This window comes from Dipodomys ordii, unplaced genomic scaffold (genome assembly GCF_000151885.1).
Source record: "Dipodomys ordii isolate 6190 unplaced genomic scaffold, Dord_2.0 Scaffold25, whole genome shotgun sequence".
NCBI classification, from domain to species: domain Eukaryota; kingdom Metazoa; phylum Chordata; class Mammalia; order Rodentia; family Heteromyidae; genus Dipodomys; species Dipodomys ordii.
Genome location: NW_012267241.1, coordinates 9,771,421 through 9,788,853, shown reverse-complemented (window position 1 = coordinate 9,788,853; position 17,433 = coordinate 9,771,421). Strand labels below are relative to the sequence as shown.

At 38.1% G+C, this 17,433-nt stretch overlaps 1 protein-coding gene across 6 annotated transcripts in view; it reads left to right on the top strand.

Moving 5' to 3' along the window:
* Nucleotides 1-17,433, top strand: part of Dtna (dystrobrevin, alpha) — a 328,938-nt gene that overhangs the window by 265,284 nt on the left and 46,221 nt on the right. For 2 of the 6 annotated variants that reach the window (XM_013014905.1, XM_013014908.1), the window contains exon 10: nt 1,753-1,836. The exons of 1 other annotated variant lie outside the window; for it this stretch is intronic. In XM_013014905.1, coding sequence (XP_012870359.1) covers nt 1,753-1,836 — 84 coding nt within the window. Of the gene's footprint in view, nt 1-384; nt 394-1,752; nt 1,837-3,297; nt 3,347-11,022; nt 11,101-11,674; nt 11,768-17,433 lie in introns of those variants that run through there. 3 more of the 6 variants (XM_013014906.1, XM_013014907.1, XM_013014909.1) reach the window with 3 other exon arrangements.

The following is a 17,433-nucleotide window of genomic DNA, read 5'->3' as shown; positions in this document are numbered from 1 at the left end:
TAAGACTCCAGTTCCAAGTATTTAGTGTGAAAAAAATGGCAAAGAAAAGAAAAGAAAATGGCTGGCTGGCTGCATAATTAAACTAACATTTTCCAAGAAGTCTTAGATTTAGTAAAAAGAGACAGGTTGTGGTACTATCTCAGACACTTACACAGATTTGCATATGGAAATGAATCATGTGACACATAACTTACTAGAGCCAGGGGATTTTATGTACAAGCATTGAAGGTACTGCTACTCATGAATGATTCCTTAAATAGGAATAAGCAGGTGGTGACATTTTTGTATGCTGGCATTTGTTCTTCATTATTGTATTGCTTCTAAATGTTGCCATGATTAACAACAGTCTCTACTCTGTTCATTTTTGTTTTTTGCTGCCAAAAGTGATACTTGGTAAGTAGTTCAATAGTCCCCCACGTACTTATAAAACAGAATCATAAGTATAACTGATCTGAGAAACAAAATATGAGGCTAGTTAAAACTATCCTGTCTTGAGCTTAACTTTTTCAGCCTGTAAGAAATGATGAAAACTTTATTTTATGGTTGAGTGATTTCCAGTCCAGAAAGAAAGATCTGATCCAGAAAGAAAATTCCATACTAGGCTCTTGTGACTGAGTCTCCTAGAGCTGTTTCTTTTTGTTAGAGTAAATACATTTAGTATCCCTAGAGTAGCCTATTTGATTAGACAAGGTGACTTGCCATTTGATTATGGAGAAAGCTAGTATTGGGTGCCAAGACTAGTCATTTTGTGGCCCAAGTTCAACACAAAGCCATTTGCTAAGAAACCTCCATTTCAGCTTTGCAGTGGTCAGGTTCAATAGAGGAAATTCCCAATTCAGCTGGAAAGCATTTCAAACCCACTTAATTTCTGATTTCCTAGAGATAAACCAAGATTGGAACATTTTCAACAGAATCACAGTGAAACTAACATTTTCTCTGATGCAGGAAGATGCTCTGTCTTGTCCTTCTCTTCTGAACTCTAATTTCTTATCGTACCTTTCTGAACCTTCCATTGAACCTAAAACTGAACACTGCTTGAAGATGAGATACGTAGGGATCTTGGCTCTCTAGTTTTATCTAAACTAGGATATTCAGGATGAACTGAAGTTTGAGAGGATGAAATGAAGACTGGGGAAGTCAGACACAATGCAATGGATACACATGGCAATCTCATATGAACAAAGTGAAGTTTGTACATTGTCTTATGTCATATATTCAACCAAATAGTAGAAATATACTGCTTCCTTGCATCTTCACTGAGAATAAAGAGCAATAAGGCAAGATAGTGTTCCAGCCTCTGTCTTTGTGCTGTGTCCTTGCAGAAATGTTAGAGTACCACCATTCTGATTACACAGAAGGGGTTCTCAAGAAATCCTCCCCTTGCCAAACCATGTAGATTTTGAAAATCTTGTTTGCCAAACTTTTCCCTTTAGAAAATAATAGAAATATGGATATCATCTTCAAAATCCTTTATCCATTCAAAAACTTGACTCAAGAAACACCAAGACTCAACACTCCTAGATCAATATTCTCGTGTTCTCCAGAGCTTTTCGTCCAGTGTCTAACTAAGCCTCTCTATTCTTGAGGAAATGTAACTTGACAAGAGTATATACACTTTCACATTGATCCTGGGTAAGGGGATTCTGGGTCTGCTCTTCCTATTCTTTTTCCTCAAGATATAATAGGTCGTTTTTAATTTGTGTCTTTCCTTTGCTTTAACTTTCCACACACACTGTACTTACTTTGTTTTAGGCCTCCCAGACCTGTAACCAGCATGAATGACACGCTGTTCTCCCACTCTGTGCCCTCCTCAGGAAGTCCTTTTATCACCAGGAGGTAAGTTCCAAATCAGCTACAAAGCATGGAGTAAGATATGTCCCATTGTGAATAAGTCTTGATTCTGTGACGAGAAAAAAACAAACAATGTATTTTATTGCATACCAAATGTAGAAGACTATTACTGGAAACAAGTTTGCTAGTATCTACACATGCTTTAAATTTCTCCCATTTGAATGCAGGTAAAGAAGGCTTTGGTTAATGTCACTTCTGGCAACCTGCATTTATGATCCCTCACGTTAAAAATGGGGGGAGTGCTTTAGTTTTACTACTGACACATGCTTATTCTGTCTCACTACACAAGCCACATTCCTAGCATTGGGAGTGGTCAATGAAGCAAGAGAAATGGAATTTCAAGATAGAGTGGTATTTCATTATACAGATTCTGAAATATCTCACTATTTCAGGCACTAGATATAAAAGAATCCTGTTCTGTTTGGTTTTTGTTTTGTGGTAAATCATGGACTTTCTGAGGCTACAGGCTGAAGCACAAACTTAGAAATGTAGTTTCCATGTAAATGAGTGCCTGGATAATAATGAGACATCATATATATATTGTGTATATTATTTAAATATAGAACTTTTAAATATATCTATAAAACATTGAAGAATATATGTTGTATCTTTTTAAAGGGTAGATATATATCTCATCTTTTTGCAATTTGAATCCCTTGTGACCAAGCAGCAGAAGTTCACATATCTAACAGTTAGCCCTGGGAACACTCAGGGCCCAAGAAATACTCTGAGTCATTTGAGCCACTATCACAAAACAAACACCAGCAAATTATTTCATAAACACATAGACCAGCATCACAGGAAAGCAGGAACAAAGATAAGGAAAATTGGAGTGAGTAATTGAACATAGGAAGGTCTCGACTACCTTTCAACAGAAATAAAAAAACACCCTCATATTTTGTAAAATGCACATAATCTACCTGTCTCTGAGACTGTTGATAAGGTGCCAAGTTTCCTATAAAAACCTCATACATTCTAGAGAGGATGAGAAGACAGCCAGGCTGAGTGCATTGCTAATTATCTTCCTGTATTTCTGGATTCCTCCCAACAGAAAGCTGCAACAAAGATGTCCCCAGTAATTGTAACAAGTAGAATAAGGAGAATGTGGCAGGACATGTTGTTTTGGGTGTATAAATTAAGTGTGTAAGGAGTGGGAATGAGGAGACAGTGGTCCTGCAGGATACCACAGTGAAACAATATGATTTAGATCCTCAACAACTTCTTATTAGCATCCCTTTTAGAACCACCAGCAAATTCCACCTTCTTTCCTAAAGGAAAATCATGAAGAATCAATTCTGTAAGAGATGCAGGTTTGGGCATCTGTCTAGAGAGGACACAATATGATCATTACAGAGATGTATATCTTTAGAAGGGAGTTCTACATTCTGCAAATGCCAAGCAGAGACAGACCCCATCCTTACTGAAGGTCATTTTATATCATTTCAGCTCTGACGGTGCTTTTGGTGGATGCGTCTAGATGGATAACATGACTTCCTCTACCCTAAATATCCCTCTAATACTTTGAGCTGTTCTGCTTCCTCCAGGGTTCATGGTACCCGTTAATTCAAAATATGATTGTTTCCCCTTTCTTCGCATTTTCAGTCCTTTTGGCATGCTATCTGTGAACCACAGATGTGTTGTTCAAACTTGAGTTTCTTCCTATCACCATGGAGATTGGACTCCAGTTTCTGTTTTAAGGGTGCTGTTCAATAAAACTGAATATCTTTCCTCGCTGAGTGGACCTTGCTCTGTCCATGGGAGGTTTTAACGGGGTCTCCTCATCTGTACCCCACAGGTTATTTGAGGGAATAAGTGCACCCAGCCCTGTGGTTGGAGAGCATTTGTCCATAAACTGTATGCAAATCAGCGTGGCCAGGGTGCGTGGTCAGAATCTAATGGCCAGTATCATGGTCTGAATCCCTAACGGCAGTAGTCATTCCATAGCTAGATGACTAGACAGTCTATGCCAGCATTAAAATCCTTGTCCTGGTAGAGATGAAAGTCTGGGGTGGGGTGGGGATAGATGAGATTCTGTTTAATAAGCTAGACTTCTCAGCTCTTTCTTCCTCACTTGTTTGTATTAAGTCCACAGCTTTAGAACAGTACCCGCGAAGGGAATAATTATGAAAGTTGCTGTGATGGGTCTTGTTTGGACAAGCATCTGATTTTGTACCATCTGCAAGACCTTACTTGGTGATTTTTTAAGACTCTCGAATTAAGGGGGCTGTCAGAATGGTCTTTAGTTCTAACTGGCAAGGCAAGGACAATAGGTTGTGACTGACCTTAATCCAGGTAAGAACTTGAGGACTTAACAGGTCTTGTACCCTTCCTGTCCTACTGAGTCAGAGCCATCCCTTGCTACCTGATTTTCCTTCTCAAGAAAGACAGTCTTATTCCTTCTGATGTAACCATTTCAGATCCAGTTTGTTGTTCTCTGGTCTTCATTTGTCTCACTTGCTAATGCTCCTGGTGATTCACTTCTACTTGCTATCCACATTGCTACACTAAGGTTGATGCAAACCCATTAAGACAGATAAAAGCATAAGTTAAAGGCCCTGTTCTCTCTATAATTAGAACTAAACCAAAGAGATATGACCAAGAGCTCTGGCCTCAGTCCTACACTGGCAGTTTTAAAAAAATTTTAAACCCTATAGGCCAAGGATTATACTGGTCAGTAAGCACAGCATTAAGAGAGCAGGGAAGCCTACCCTGCAGATATTTTGTGTAGCCTGAGTTGTGATTTGGAAAGTTTAGGCATCTGAGAAAGATAGAGCAGAGTAAGGAGGGACTTGAATCACCACTGCAAAAATCTTCACTACAGTTCCTAACCTTACTCTGCTACCCCCTTCACAAGCCCACCACTTTGATCTTCAAAGGGCACTAGGGCATATCTTTGAAGTCAAGACTTTCTCCTAATCTACCTCATGCAGATTTATGAGTGTGTACCTTTGGTTACCACAGCTTCTGTCACCGCCCTGTTCTTAGATCCTTTTCCCACTGGAGACTTGGTTCACTTTCCCATTACTTAATAAAAGGGATTCTCAAATGCCATCTTCTTTAGATTTTTGAATGTTGTATGTGCATGTGGGTGTGCATGGGTGGGTGTGCATGCAAGTATCAGTGTCTCGGTGTCACATGCACTTGTGCATTCAATTCTGACTAGCAGTTAGGCTGGGCATCAAATTACCTAATTCATAGGTCAATTGTCTTATTTCTTTTTTTATTATAAACTATATCCCTAGATTCTTGTCTTGCAAATATCTAGGAAAGAATGGCCGGGCCAATATCAGTGTATCACCGTCACTAGAAAAAGGGCTCCAAGAGCTAAATATGCCAGACCAGCAATACTGTGTCTAAGCTCATGAAAGACACCACAGTCTTATTACAAATATTACAATAAGGACTGACCTTACAGGCTCAAAGGCCATTTCTCTATTCACTGTCCACAGCATTGTGCTTTCAAGAACTGCTTTTAACTGTTGATGTTGTTGTTTGTACCATGCTTCCTTCATGAAATCCTAATTATCTTGTCAAAACTCTCTCTTACTTTATGGCGGTTAACTAGTCCTTTTCCTATGGTTACTGAATTGTTTTAATTATGGCCCCTTATTCTTTATTGGCTACAATAAGGACGCTGAAAGATTGGATGACTAGTTTATTTTATCTCCAATATTAGAAACATCATCTAAAGGTTTCAGAAGTACTTTTATAGTTACATGGTCGCCACTCACTTTGATTATTATAGATAGTACTTACCATATTAGATGTAGTAACATTCTACTAGATGTTACGAAACTGCTTATAATTCCTACAGTGTGTTGAAAATAATCCAACATTCAATTTCCTGGTGCTTCTCCATAAAACACTTGCATTACAAACACTGTATTTGCTTTGTAGTACCTATGAGGAAGGCTCACAGCCTACTAGGTACTTCTCCAAAACTAATTTTCCTCAGTGGAGCAGTACTTGTAAATTATTTTTGGTTGTTGTACTTCAAAACTAAGGAGAGACTTTTCCAAATACATGGAAATTATCGTCTCCTTCCAGAACCCATTGTGTCGTTGTCATTGTGGATGTGTGTGCATGCCTGAATATTATTGGAAAGCTGTTTGCACTACACATGCTACATTTCAGAGGTTTTTATAGGATTTGGTGAGAATATTGAGAAACGTGTGGGAAAGAATTTTAAAGGAATATCCTTTGGCTTTTTTTGCTTTCAGAAGAAGACGTAGCTACCAGCCTTTCCTATCAGATCCTCAATAGTACACAACAATTAAAATGTGTGGGTGGAGGAGTGAGCTTCTGTCCTGATGAAGGCCTTGCATAACAAAACTGAGATGTGTATACATACAATGTGGGGGTCTTGCTTTTCCCTGAGACTCAATTAAGAAAAGACGGATCAACAATCCCAAGTCGATGTAGCATTCTGATACATTAATAAGCAGCAAAGGCTCAATCCTAAGAAAGGAAATGGGATCCAAGTGTTGAGGGTAAGGCCCCCAAACAATGAGGAGGATTCGTGCAAACCACTGGGCAACAAAATGAAGGTTTAGTCATCTAATGTATTGCATAAAATATTGTGGGATTATACTGATTTCAAGGAATCCTAAATGTTCTCACTGTTTTCACAACTCAGGGAAAAGGATGTTGACATGGCTTCCTTTCTTTGAGTTCTTTGGGAACTGCAGAAGACATGTTGGTAAAAAGAACTTTAAACACAGGTATTCAGTAAAACCTGCTTCTCAGTCCATTCAAAGGTCTTGACTCACTTGGTTTTGAAAGACTTGTTTTCCCCTTTTTTTGGTTGTATTCTACTCAAGGTCTTCTTTTTGGCTTTCCAAAAGCAAGTGGCAAAAATGAGAACTTAAGACAGGCTCGTGAGAGTAGAGAAACAATCTGGACAGTGAGTGTAGTGTCAAAAATCAAAGCAAAACAATATGATTTATTTGCAGAAACTTATAAACACACATGGTGTAAAGCCCCATTTCCATACTCTGTGTGTGTTTGTGTGTGTGCGTGTGTGTGTGTGTGTGTGTGTGTGTGTGTGTGTAGAATATACTCACCACTTTCATGGAGGCTGGAACTTGGAAAGAAGGAGTAAAAAGAAGGGGAAAGATAAGAAAATGGAGCAAAGCAAGGAACAAAAAGAGAGCCCCAAGAATTAGAGAAAAAAAAAGGATCAGACCACTAAACGAAAAATCTAGTGAATTTCTTCCTTCATTCCCGTCTTCCCCTACTGCTATTATTAGGGAATCTCTGATTGTGTGCTGGGAATGGCATTTCTTAGTCTAACACACCAACTTCCTCCATCAAATGTTTTCCTTTCTTTACTCTGAATCTTTCTTTTTACTTTCACATTCTGCATGAGTGGGTTTGATGTACCTGGATAATTACTAGGCTTTCAGATTTAGGAAACATCACTATAATTTCTGATATTGAACAAGCCAAGAAGCACAAAAAGGCAGAGAAATCATTTAGTTTGGAGAGAGAATTACGGCTCTTTCACACCGTTTGGGGAGGTTTTGCAAGCATCTGAAATTAATTGTGCAATAAATACATATACCTTAAGTTAGAAAAAAAGAATTTGTGAGGATATTGGGCAGCAGACTAGAGACTGGTTACAGAATAGTGAATGTAGGGAGAATTGCTAGAGTAGAGAGGTTAGAACGCCACACAGAAAAGCATCTATGACAGCTTCAGGTGGTGATTGGCCATGATGGACAGGTTTCATGATCTTAGAAGATGAAGATTGGTACACTGATGAACATCTTTAAAGCTATCAAGAAAGTAGGTCCTCTCAGAACATTAATTTATTGTTTTTAAAGTTTAAGTGACTATTGCTGGGCCTGGTGAGTATAGTTAACAATAATACAATGCGTATTTCATTGCTGAAAAAGGCCATATGCTGGTGGCTCATGCCTGTAACTCTAGCTCAGGAGGCTGAGATCTGAGGATCATGGTTTGAAGCCAGCCCAAGCAGAAAATTCCCTGTGAGACTCATCTCCAATGAACCAGAAGCAAACAGGAAGTGGAGCTGTGGTTCAAAGTGGTAGAGTGCTAGCCTTGAATAAAACAGCTCCATGACTGACCCCAAAAAAAAGCTAAGTAAAAAGATTTAAAATGTTATCACCAAAGAAAACATGTGTGGTGAGGATGGATGTATTAACTACTTGATTTAATCATTCTATAAGGTATGTATATGTATATATACATATATATGTATATGGCAAAACATCACATTACACCCCTACTCTAATTTGTGTTTACAGTCAGCTTTGCTTATGTATTGTACCTTTTAACAAAGAGCTTAGTAAAAAGGCCATATATTCAACAACTCTAAAGTAGATTGCCTGTACTATGTAGGCTTTTTTTATGAGTCACATTTAACATAATTTACCAGAGACTTTACAATCTAAGGAATCTTTCATATATACTATTAAAATCAGAATTGGAATATAATGTGCGTAATAGTATTATAGTACTCATTTATAATTTTGTATGTTCTTTTTAGGATTTCAATCTGAGGGATACTTCATAGTACAACCTTAAAACTTATAGTTAAAGTGTTATAGTTTTAACCGTTTTATAATGCATGTATATTAGAGTGTCTAGAAAGTATCTTGCAAAACCTTGTAATTTAGATACCAAAAGTTAAACATCTGAAGAGTCAGACAGCTTTTTTTTTCTATGAATGAAGAGGGAATTGTTTTAGGTACCTGAATGTGTGGTCCAAATTCATACCTCAATGGGGTTAAATTCTCTTTAAATGCACTTCTAGTTCAGTTGCAATTTTAAAAATTGATGTATTTCCCAATTGAAACACACCTATCATCACAGTAGCTCCTGGGTGGCTTGGACCTGGCCACACTTTGTTATCATTTGTATTTCTATTTATATATTAATAAAAATCATATTTCAAACCTTGGGATTGTCACAAATTGCTGAATAAAATTAATATTCCTTCTATGGAATCTAAAATGTTGGCTTGCTTATTGATTAGACAGTGTCTTTACTGGTAACTTGTTAATATTGATATAAGAAATGCAAACACATGTTTATACACCTAAAGGAGACATTTCTCTGCTTCTCAGAAAGTCTTCTTTGATGACTTGGTGCTCAGGTTAGTAAAACATTTCTTTCTTTCTTTTTATTAATAAGTTTTTTTATTGTGAAAATACCATATAGAAGGGTTACAATTACATGAGCAAGGTAATGAGTACATTTCTTATCAAGCATTGTTGCCTCCTCCTTTGTTCCCCCTGCCCTCTCCCCCCGCAACCCCATGCCAAAGTTGTAAAGTTCTTTTTTTGACATAACATCTTGCACATTTCATTGTTGCAATGGGTCCACCTGTATCCCTATCTAAACAATTTGTTTTTTCCCTTCCCCTCCACAAATTATACCTACATCTAATACAGTGAAAGCAGGGGTTATACCGTGGGGGAGGGACATACAAAGCAACAAAAAAATCATCATATAAATATGTTAGAAACAATAGCAAGAAAGAAAAATTATTTGAGTCCTTATTTTGGGGTTCACTTCTCCTAACATCAACTTATCTGACCTTTTCTGCTTGTCTCAGACATATACTAGTTATTGCAAATAATGGAAACCATGGGACCTATGTTTCTTTGGGCCTGGCTTACTTCACTTAATATATTTTTTTCCCAAGTCTTTCCATTTCCTAACAAATGGGGCAAAGTCATTCTTTCTGATGGAGGCATAGAATTCAATTGTGTATATAGACCACATTTTCTTGATCCATTTATCTACTGAGGGGCATCTGGGTTGGTTCCATAGCTTAGCTATGGTAAATAATGCTGCAGTAAACATAGTAGTGCTTGTAGCTTTAGTATTGTCTTGTTTGTGATCATTCGAGTAAATGCCCAATAGTGGGATTGCTGGGTCATAGGGGAGCTCTATGTTGAGTCTGTTGAGGAACCTCCACACTGCTTTCCAAAGTGGTTGAACAAGTTTACACTCCCACCAACAATGCAGTAGGGTTTCCTTCTGTTCACATCCCTCGAGACCCTTGTCTGTTGTATGGCTAGTGAAGATCTTCTCCCAATCTGTGGGCATTCTATTGATTTAGATAGCTATGTTCTTTACCATGCAGAAACTTTGCAATTTCATGCAATCCCATTCGTCCAACCTTTCTTTGATTTGTTGTGTTTCTGGGTCTCTATTTAAAGAAAATTTTGGCCTGTGCCAAGGAAACCTAGCATTTCTCCTATTCCGTCCTGTGATGCTTTCAGGGTGTCTGCTTTGACTTCGAGGTCTTTGATCCATTTGGAGTTAATTCTGGTGCAGGGTGATGTATAAGAATCTAGCTTTAGTTTTCTACAAGTGATTAACCAATTTCCCCAGCACCATTTACTGAAGAGGCTGTCTTTCTTCCATTCTATTTTTTTGGCTCCCTTATCCAAGATTAGATGGCTGTAGGTCTGTGGGTTCATTTCTGGGTTTTCAATTCTATTCCATTGGTCCAGAGGTCTGTTCTTTTAAATCCCCCAACAATAAATCCTCAAACAACTTCCCAATGAATAAGTGGGCTAAAGACTTACAGAGAAACTTCTCTGAAGAGGAAATAAGAATGGCCAATAGACACAAGAAGAAATGCTCTACCTCCCTAGCCATAAAAGGAATGCAAATCAAAACAACACAGATATGGCTTCACCCCAGTTAGAATGGCTATAATCAAGAACTCTAATTAAACTCTAACACAACAACCACTTCTAGGTAATTTTCAAGTCTTTATCCAATAGATAACTGGGGAAAGGCTTAGAAATAAACTTCTTGAGTAGTATCTCAAGGCCAGCAGGACTTAGTAAACTCTAAGCTGTTTGCATGATATTTTGTAATAAATGTTAAGCCAATTTTCGTGATGTCTAGTCCCATGCAATATAAATGCTCACACATTAAACAAATAGCAGGCACCAAGTGAGGGGATGTAGTGGCTCGTGTAATTGTAATTATGGTCCCCAGGCCAGGCTTCTACTCCTAAGTTGAACTCTGTGGAAATCTGAAAACATTTTGAACATTTCAAAATAACTAGGAGATTTGTCCAGATAAAGCTTGAATCTAGACTTGGGAGTTTCTGTTGCCAGTTTCTATTCCTGAATGCGTTGCCGTGTTTACGCTCTTCTTGGCTTTTCCCATCTTATTAACTAGCCCTCCTCCCAAGGACAGTGAAGTAGAGCAGAACAAAATGCTGGCTAGGGCTGTTCCAGCTTTTCTGAAGGGCAAAGGGTAAGTTAAAGCCAGAGTGTGCTGGAATCCTAAATTAACTCAACTAAAAAGGAATTGCTTTTTGTTATGAATGCTATGTGTGTGAAAGCTCATCTTTCATTTAGTAAAAACAGTTTTCTCATAACCCAATTAACAGCACTGAGTAGTTATTTTGAGTGGACCCGTCTGTGTAGTTATTCATTTTTCCTCATCTCCTTTTTTCCTTTGTTTTTCTTTTTGAATAAGTGGATGATTTGATTTTTCCCAAAAGATACTTAATCTTTGCTTGAGACCCATTTCAATATGTTTGGTGTACAGATAAATACCTTGGCTTTAGTGAAGAATGCAAATCTGTTTTCTAAAAAGTTGTTCCATCTAAATGGAAGCCTTTATTTTTGAAGTTAGTACAAGGAAATTGTGAGTTTTATTACTTGGATTTTGCTTATGTTTTACACAGATCACCACTTATCTTTATGCTTAACTGGCTTGGTTTTCTGAATGCTTTTTTTTTTTAACCACAGACTTATTCCTACCTTCTCTGCTTATTTCTGTCCACCCCTCTTAATACCCTTTGTTTCTTCCTGCCCTATTTCAGGATACAATACAGCCTGAATGTAGCTGACAGGCTAGCTGATGAACATGTGCTCATCGGGCTGTATGTCAACATGCTCCGGAACAACCCATCATGGTTAGTGGAGGTTTTACTGCTGGACTGTCCTTAGAGAGGGGGTCATTCTGATCGGGTGACAAGTCCTTTTAGCAATGAGCTAAAGGCACTAAGTGACTAATGTCACTAAGGCACTTCTTACCTAATCCAATTAAGTCTTTTGTGATGACAGTCTAGAAACTTCTACTGGTTTGTCAGAAAACTCATACCTTCATTTTCAACTTAGCTAAGGTGAAAGTGTGTATGAATGGGTGCTTTGCCAAATATTAGCATTCTGATGGGTGAAGGAATTTGGGTCCCATTAAGTCAGGCCTATGCCATGATGGTAATGCAAAAATTTGTCTTCATCCAAGGATGTGGAAGTCTCTGCTAATTTAAGAAGCCCATGCTTTATTTCATTGAAGATAGAAGTGAAAATTAGGGAAAGTAGTATGATGAGCGCATAAATGGAAACCCTTTCTTCAACAAATAATTACCATGGGAAAAACTTTCTTTCAACAATGCTATTACTCACAAATGTGCCTGGTCAAAGTACTTTTTGATAATAAATGGTCCATGTGCCATTTGAGTGAAAGGGGCAGACCCTAGATGCCCAACTTACATATGCTTCATTGTACTTCATACTGCTGTTGGACAAATGTCTTCATCCCCAGTTCTTTAGAAATCTTTAATTCCCTTAGCAACTCCACTTTTCCTTGATCTAAGAACCCATGTGTTTTCTAAGGTGATAACTATAAAGTGGGCCAAGAGGGTAAATTCACCTGAGAATGGTTTACACTTTCAGCACAGCAGGTGACCTTTCCATTCCATTTCACAAAGTATCCCTCAAATGTGCAATGGCCACTGATTGGATCTGTGCTCACCATCACCACCTAGTATTGCTGGACTCTGTTTTTAGAGTTCTTTCCTTGATTGTCTCCAGAGTTCCTTGTCTTTGATTTTTCTGACACATAGACCAATGTTGGCAAAATTAGCATCTAAGACAGTTTTAGATCTGATGAACTAGCGAACACTTATTTGTCGTAACAGATGCAATGCATATATGTGAATTTGTATTTTGGGAACCATATAAGCAACACACTGGTTTAATTTCATCCTATCTTTCTCTCCTTGAGGAGATAAAAATGTGTTTTTAGCTGACCTCAGCCCACTACTTTGGTCAAATTCCCTGAGCCTCTACATTCAATAGTATCTGCTTTTTCACAAAAGCATCTCAAAACTATGAGATTATGTTAATCTTCGAAACAGATATGATACCCCAATGTTCCCTGACAGCTGGTATGATAGAACTAAATATTATATTATAAAGAATAATCGTCATATATCAGTAAGCTTGAAAGAATACAGCGGATACAGATTCAATTGGGAGGCCTGACGTGATCTAGGACTATGATTTCTCCCCAGTAATTCTGAGCACACCCCAGTCCTTTCTGCCACTCTTCTTTGACCTTTTCTTAATTAAGAGAGCAAAAAAGAAACCTCCAAAGAGAAAAGCTTACTGCTGCCAATGCCAGCCATTTTCCCCAGTCAAGTGATTAATCATATTGACTTGATAGTCACTTGAGACCATAAAACTGTCTCAGAAGAGACACCTTCCATGTGCCTGATAAAAGCCAGACAGATATTTGTATTTTGAAAACAAAGAAGAATGGAAGGCTGATCGATGAGGCGCTCCATGTGAATAGCAGTGTCCATAATCCTCAGAGCCTCTTTCTGTCCTTCAGAAGTTTCAACTTGAATTTTCTCCTCTCTCCCTTTCCTTTCCCTCCCTTTCTTTTATGTCCCATTACACCTTAATTTATTTTACATCTGTCATGATTATAGAAACAATGGAAATATCTCTCAGCCTCTTTAATCATCACTATGGTGATATATATGGCAATGCTGATTACCAAAAATATTAATGGTAATTAATTTTTAATAGCTATTATTTTTTTCAAAGCCCTTGCCCCATTGCTAAATTCTATGTCAAAAACTTTATATACATGATTTATTCTGGTCTTTAACCTAAGCTCACTGAGTAAAACTACCATTCCCATTTTACAGATAAGTTAATTGTTTAAAAAGTTTACCTGAGGGCTGGGAAGGCAGGTGGCTTCGTGGTAGAGTGCTTGCCTTGCATGCATAGGCCCTAGGTTTTATTCCTCAGTAGCACATAAGCAGAAAAAGCCGGAAATGGCATATTGGCTCAAGTGGTAGAGTGCTAGCCTTAAGCTGAAGAGCTGAGCGACAGTGCCCAGGCCCAGAGTTCAGGCCCCATGACCAACAACAACAACAAAAACAAGTTTACCGGAAGTGGCGCTGTAGCTCAAGTAGTAGAACATTCGTCTTGAGCTGAAGAGCTGAGGGACATCGCTCAGGCCCAGAGTTCAAGCCCCATGACCGACACAAAAACAAAAACAAAAAAAAAAGTTTACCTGAACTTCCATAGTCAAACAGCTTCTAGACAATAAGAAATGTTAGCCTTTACCCATCCAACTTCATGACCACTTTGTTTCTTATAAACTCTCCACCATTCTCCCCTACCCGATCTGTTCTAATGCCATCCCACCTCCAAGTTACCTGTTCCATTTTCCACATATGTACAATGAATTTTATTACTGCATTGATAGTGATGCATTATGCTCATCAATTGTCATGTTGAATTGAAACTCCTTTGTACAACTAAAGATAAATTTTAAATAAGTAAAATTAGAATTGAGTTTAAAAAATGAATCTAAAACCCACATCAAGGGCTGAAAGTGCAGCTCAGTGGTAGAACACTTGACTAACTTGTATGCTAGGCCTTGGATTTGTTCTCCAGCATTGAAAAAATAATAATTAAAATAAGACTTGCATCAACATATGACTTCTAGAAAACTTTCTATCCTGCAGCCTACACATCATAACTGACTGAAACTTCATGTTTTCATTTTTTTTCACAAATATCTTGAGCATATACTAGCGGTTAAGTTGATTGTAGCTGATGTGGTAGTGCATGCCTGTAATCTCAGCACTTAGTAAGCTAAGTAAGGCAGGAAGATTGAGAGTCTGAGGCTGCCATTGCTGGCTTCAATGTCAGATAAGCAAATAAGTAAATTCCAGCTCAGTGGAGAGTTTCTGCTGAAAGGAGAGAAGGGAGGGAGGGAGGAAGTAGGGAGGGAAGAAAGGAAAAGGAAGAACATAAAAGAAAAAGAAGGAAAAAAGAGAAGAAAGGAAAGGCAAAGCAAGCATTCATGACTTTGAAGCACCTTCTCCAATAAGAGAGAAGGGATCTCAAAATATAAGACAGTGAAATTCCCTTGACTTTCTGAAGCTCATTGAGTGTGTCTGGGTTTTATTTATAGAGACTATCTATGGCAGGCAGACCAAAGATTATAAAGAAACATGGAACTTCTGCCTCTAACCACAATTATACCCTACTTACATACCATTCAGAAGCTTCTAGCATATTTCTGTCCATTCTGTAAAGGAAGGAGGAGAAAACAGCTACAGGTTCCAGACTGTTACCATTTGCTGTCATGATCAATTACTGTTACTTGCTTATACCTCGGATTTCACAAAACTAGGTTAAAATTATTCTACTCGTGTTTTCCCAAATGCGAGAATCTTACATTTGTATTGCCAAAAGATTTTTTTGCTTAGTGGACTGATGATAATCCAACTAGTTTAAAATTGCTCCATAATATTGCATGCATGGGATTTAAAGATCTATCTACATCTAAGAATACTTTTTAATGGTTTTCATATATGAAGACTAAATTTTTATTTCTTGGCCTGCTTCAAGTGTTTATCCGATAGCATTTAATTTACAAGTCACAGTCCTCACCAGAGTCTACAAGCCCTTCTATACTTTAGCCCTGTCATAGTCTGTCTGTCTGTCTGTCTGTCTGTCTGTCTCAGTCTCAGTTGCAATGACATTGTGCCATATTCTGTTCAGTTAAATCAGTATTTGCTCATTTCTTACATTAAGCCAAACCCTTCCCTGCCTCAAAACCAGGATAGTAGCTTTTCCTCTTTATACAACATTCTTTCTCATTTCATCCCTGCGTCTTCATCCATATGAAGATTGGATAACTCCTCTGGTTTCTTGGCTTAGATTAATGGCACCACATCAGGATGGAAGCTGTAGCTCAGTGCTAGAATACTTCCTTAGCATGTCTAGGACCCTGGGTTTGATCCCAGCACCACACACACACACACACACTACCTCAGGGGGTAGGCCTATCATATTAATCTCTATTGTGACTTACAAATTATTTCCCTTTTATTATAATAGACAACATTGGATGAGTGGTGGGCGCGTGAGTCTCTGGCTCTAACTGGTTGGTGTGCCATATATCTTCTTCCCATGGGGGGGGGCGGGCGGAAATCAATGATCAACTGATTTAAAGTATTTTTTAATTGTAAAAGCTTACCTATATAGAGTAACACCTTGTACCCCTTAGTACAAAGCAGATAAAAAAGTAAAATGTCAAGCTTTGTATAGAAAGAAGTGGTAAATGTCTTATATAGACAGCCAAGGATAAATACCAACAATTCACAAATGTGACAAAAATGAATTAATAAGGGAGGAAAAACACTATAAACTGAAAGTCGCTTTGGACAAGAATAAAAAATCCAGTGCTCTTCAGTTTCTTTCTCTTGGTATTAGTTTGCTAAGGCTGACATAATAAAATACCATGGACTAATGGGCTTAAACAACATCAGATTACATTCTTCACAGTTCTGGAGCCAGGTACATTCTCCCTCCTCCTCTTCCCTCCTCCTCCTCCTCCTCTTCCTCCTCCTTCACTCCTCCTTCTTCTCCTCCTCCTCCTCTCTCCTTGGTTTGCCAATGAACCATCTCCCCATTGTACTTTCAAATCATTTTTTCCTATGCCAGTGTATCCCTAGTATCTCTTCCTCTTCTTAGGAAGGTATTGATTGGGTTGGGTTGGAGACCAACTCAGGATTTTCTGTTGCCTTACTTATTGCTTTAAAGGCACTATGTCTTAATATGGTCACAATCTAAAATACTAGAGTATTAAGATTTCAACAGATACTCAGGGGAGTCACAATTCACTCCACATCACACTTAAACATTGAATCCATTGAACTATATGTTTTTAGTGTTTTTAACGCATAGGCAAAGATTTATCATGCATACTTTGATTGTCAAGGTCCTGGCAAAAGAATTTTAAAGACATGATTCAGAGAAGCCATTATGATGGCTTTTATTATAGTTGCCTTTTATTTACTATTCATTAAGATTATCATTTCATCATTCCCTGTCTTGTCCTTAAAGTGGCATCGTGTTAAACTTAAGAGCTTTGTTTCCCTCCCCATTCTTTAGCTCTGTAAAAATACTATTCAGTATGACCTCATACTTGTCTACTCCAACTTGTGCCTGCTGACCCCCACTCACCTCAACAGAACTCTATTCCCATAGCATTTTATTCTTAACCATGTGCAAAAGAAAAGAAATAATTGAAAAAAGAAACGCTCATGGAAGTGTTAACTAATAATGCCTTGCCAGGCAGTAATCCTTCTCTCAGACTTGGATTTTAATGGAAGAATAGTGCATGAGATCCAATGATCTTAAAATTAATCAGTAGCGATAAAAATGTTCCCTCATGGGGCTGGGAAGGTGGCTCAGTGGTAGAGCACTTGCCTTGCATGCATGAGGCCCTGGGTTCGATTCCTCAGCACCACATAAGCAAAAAGAA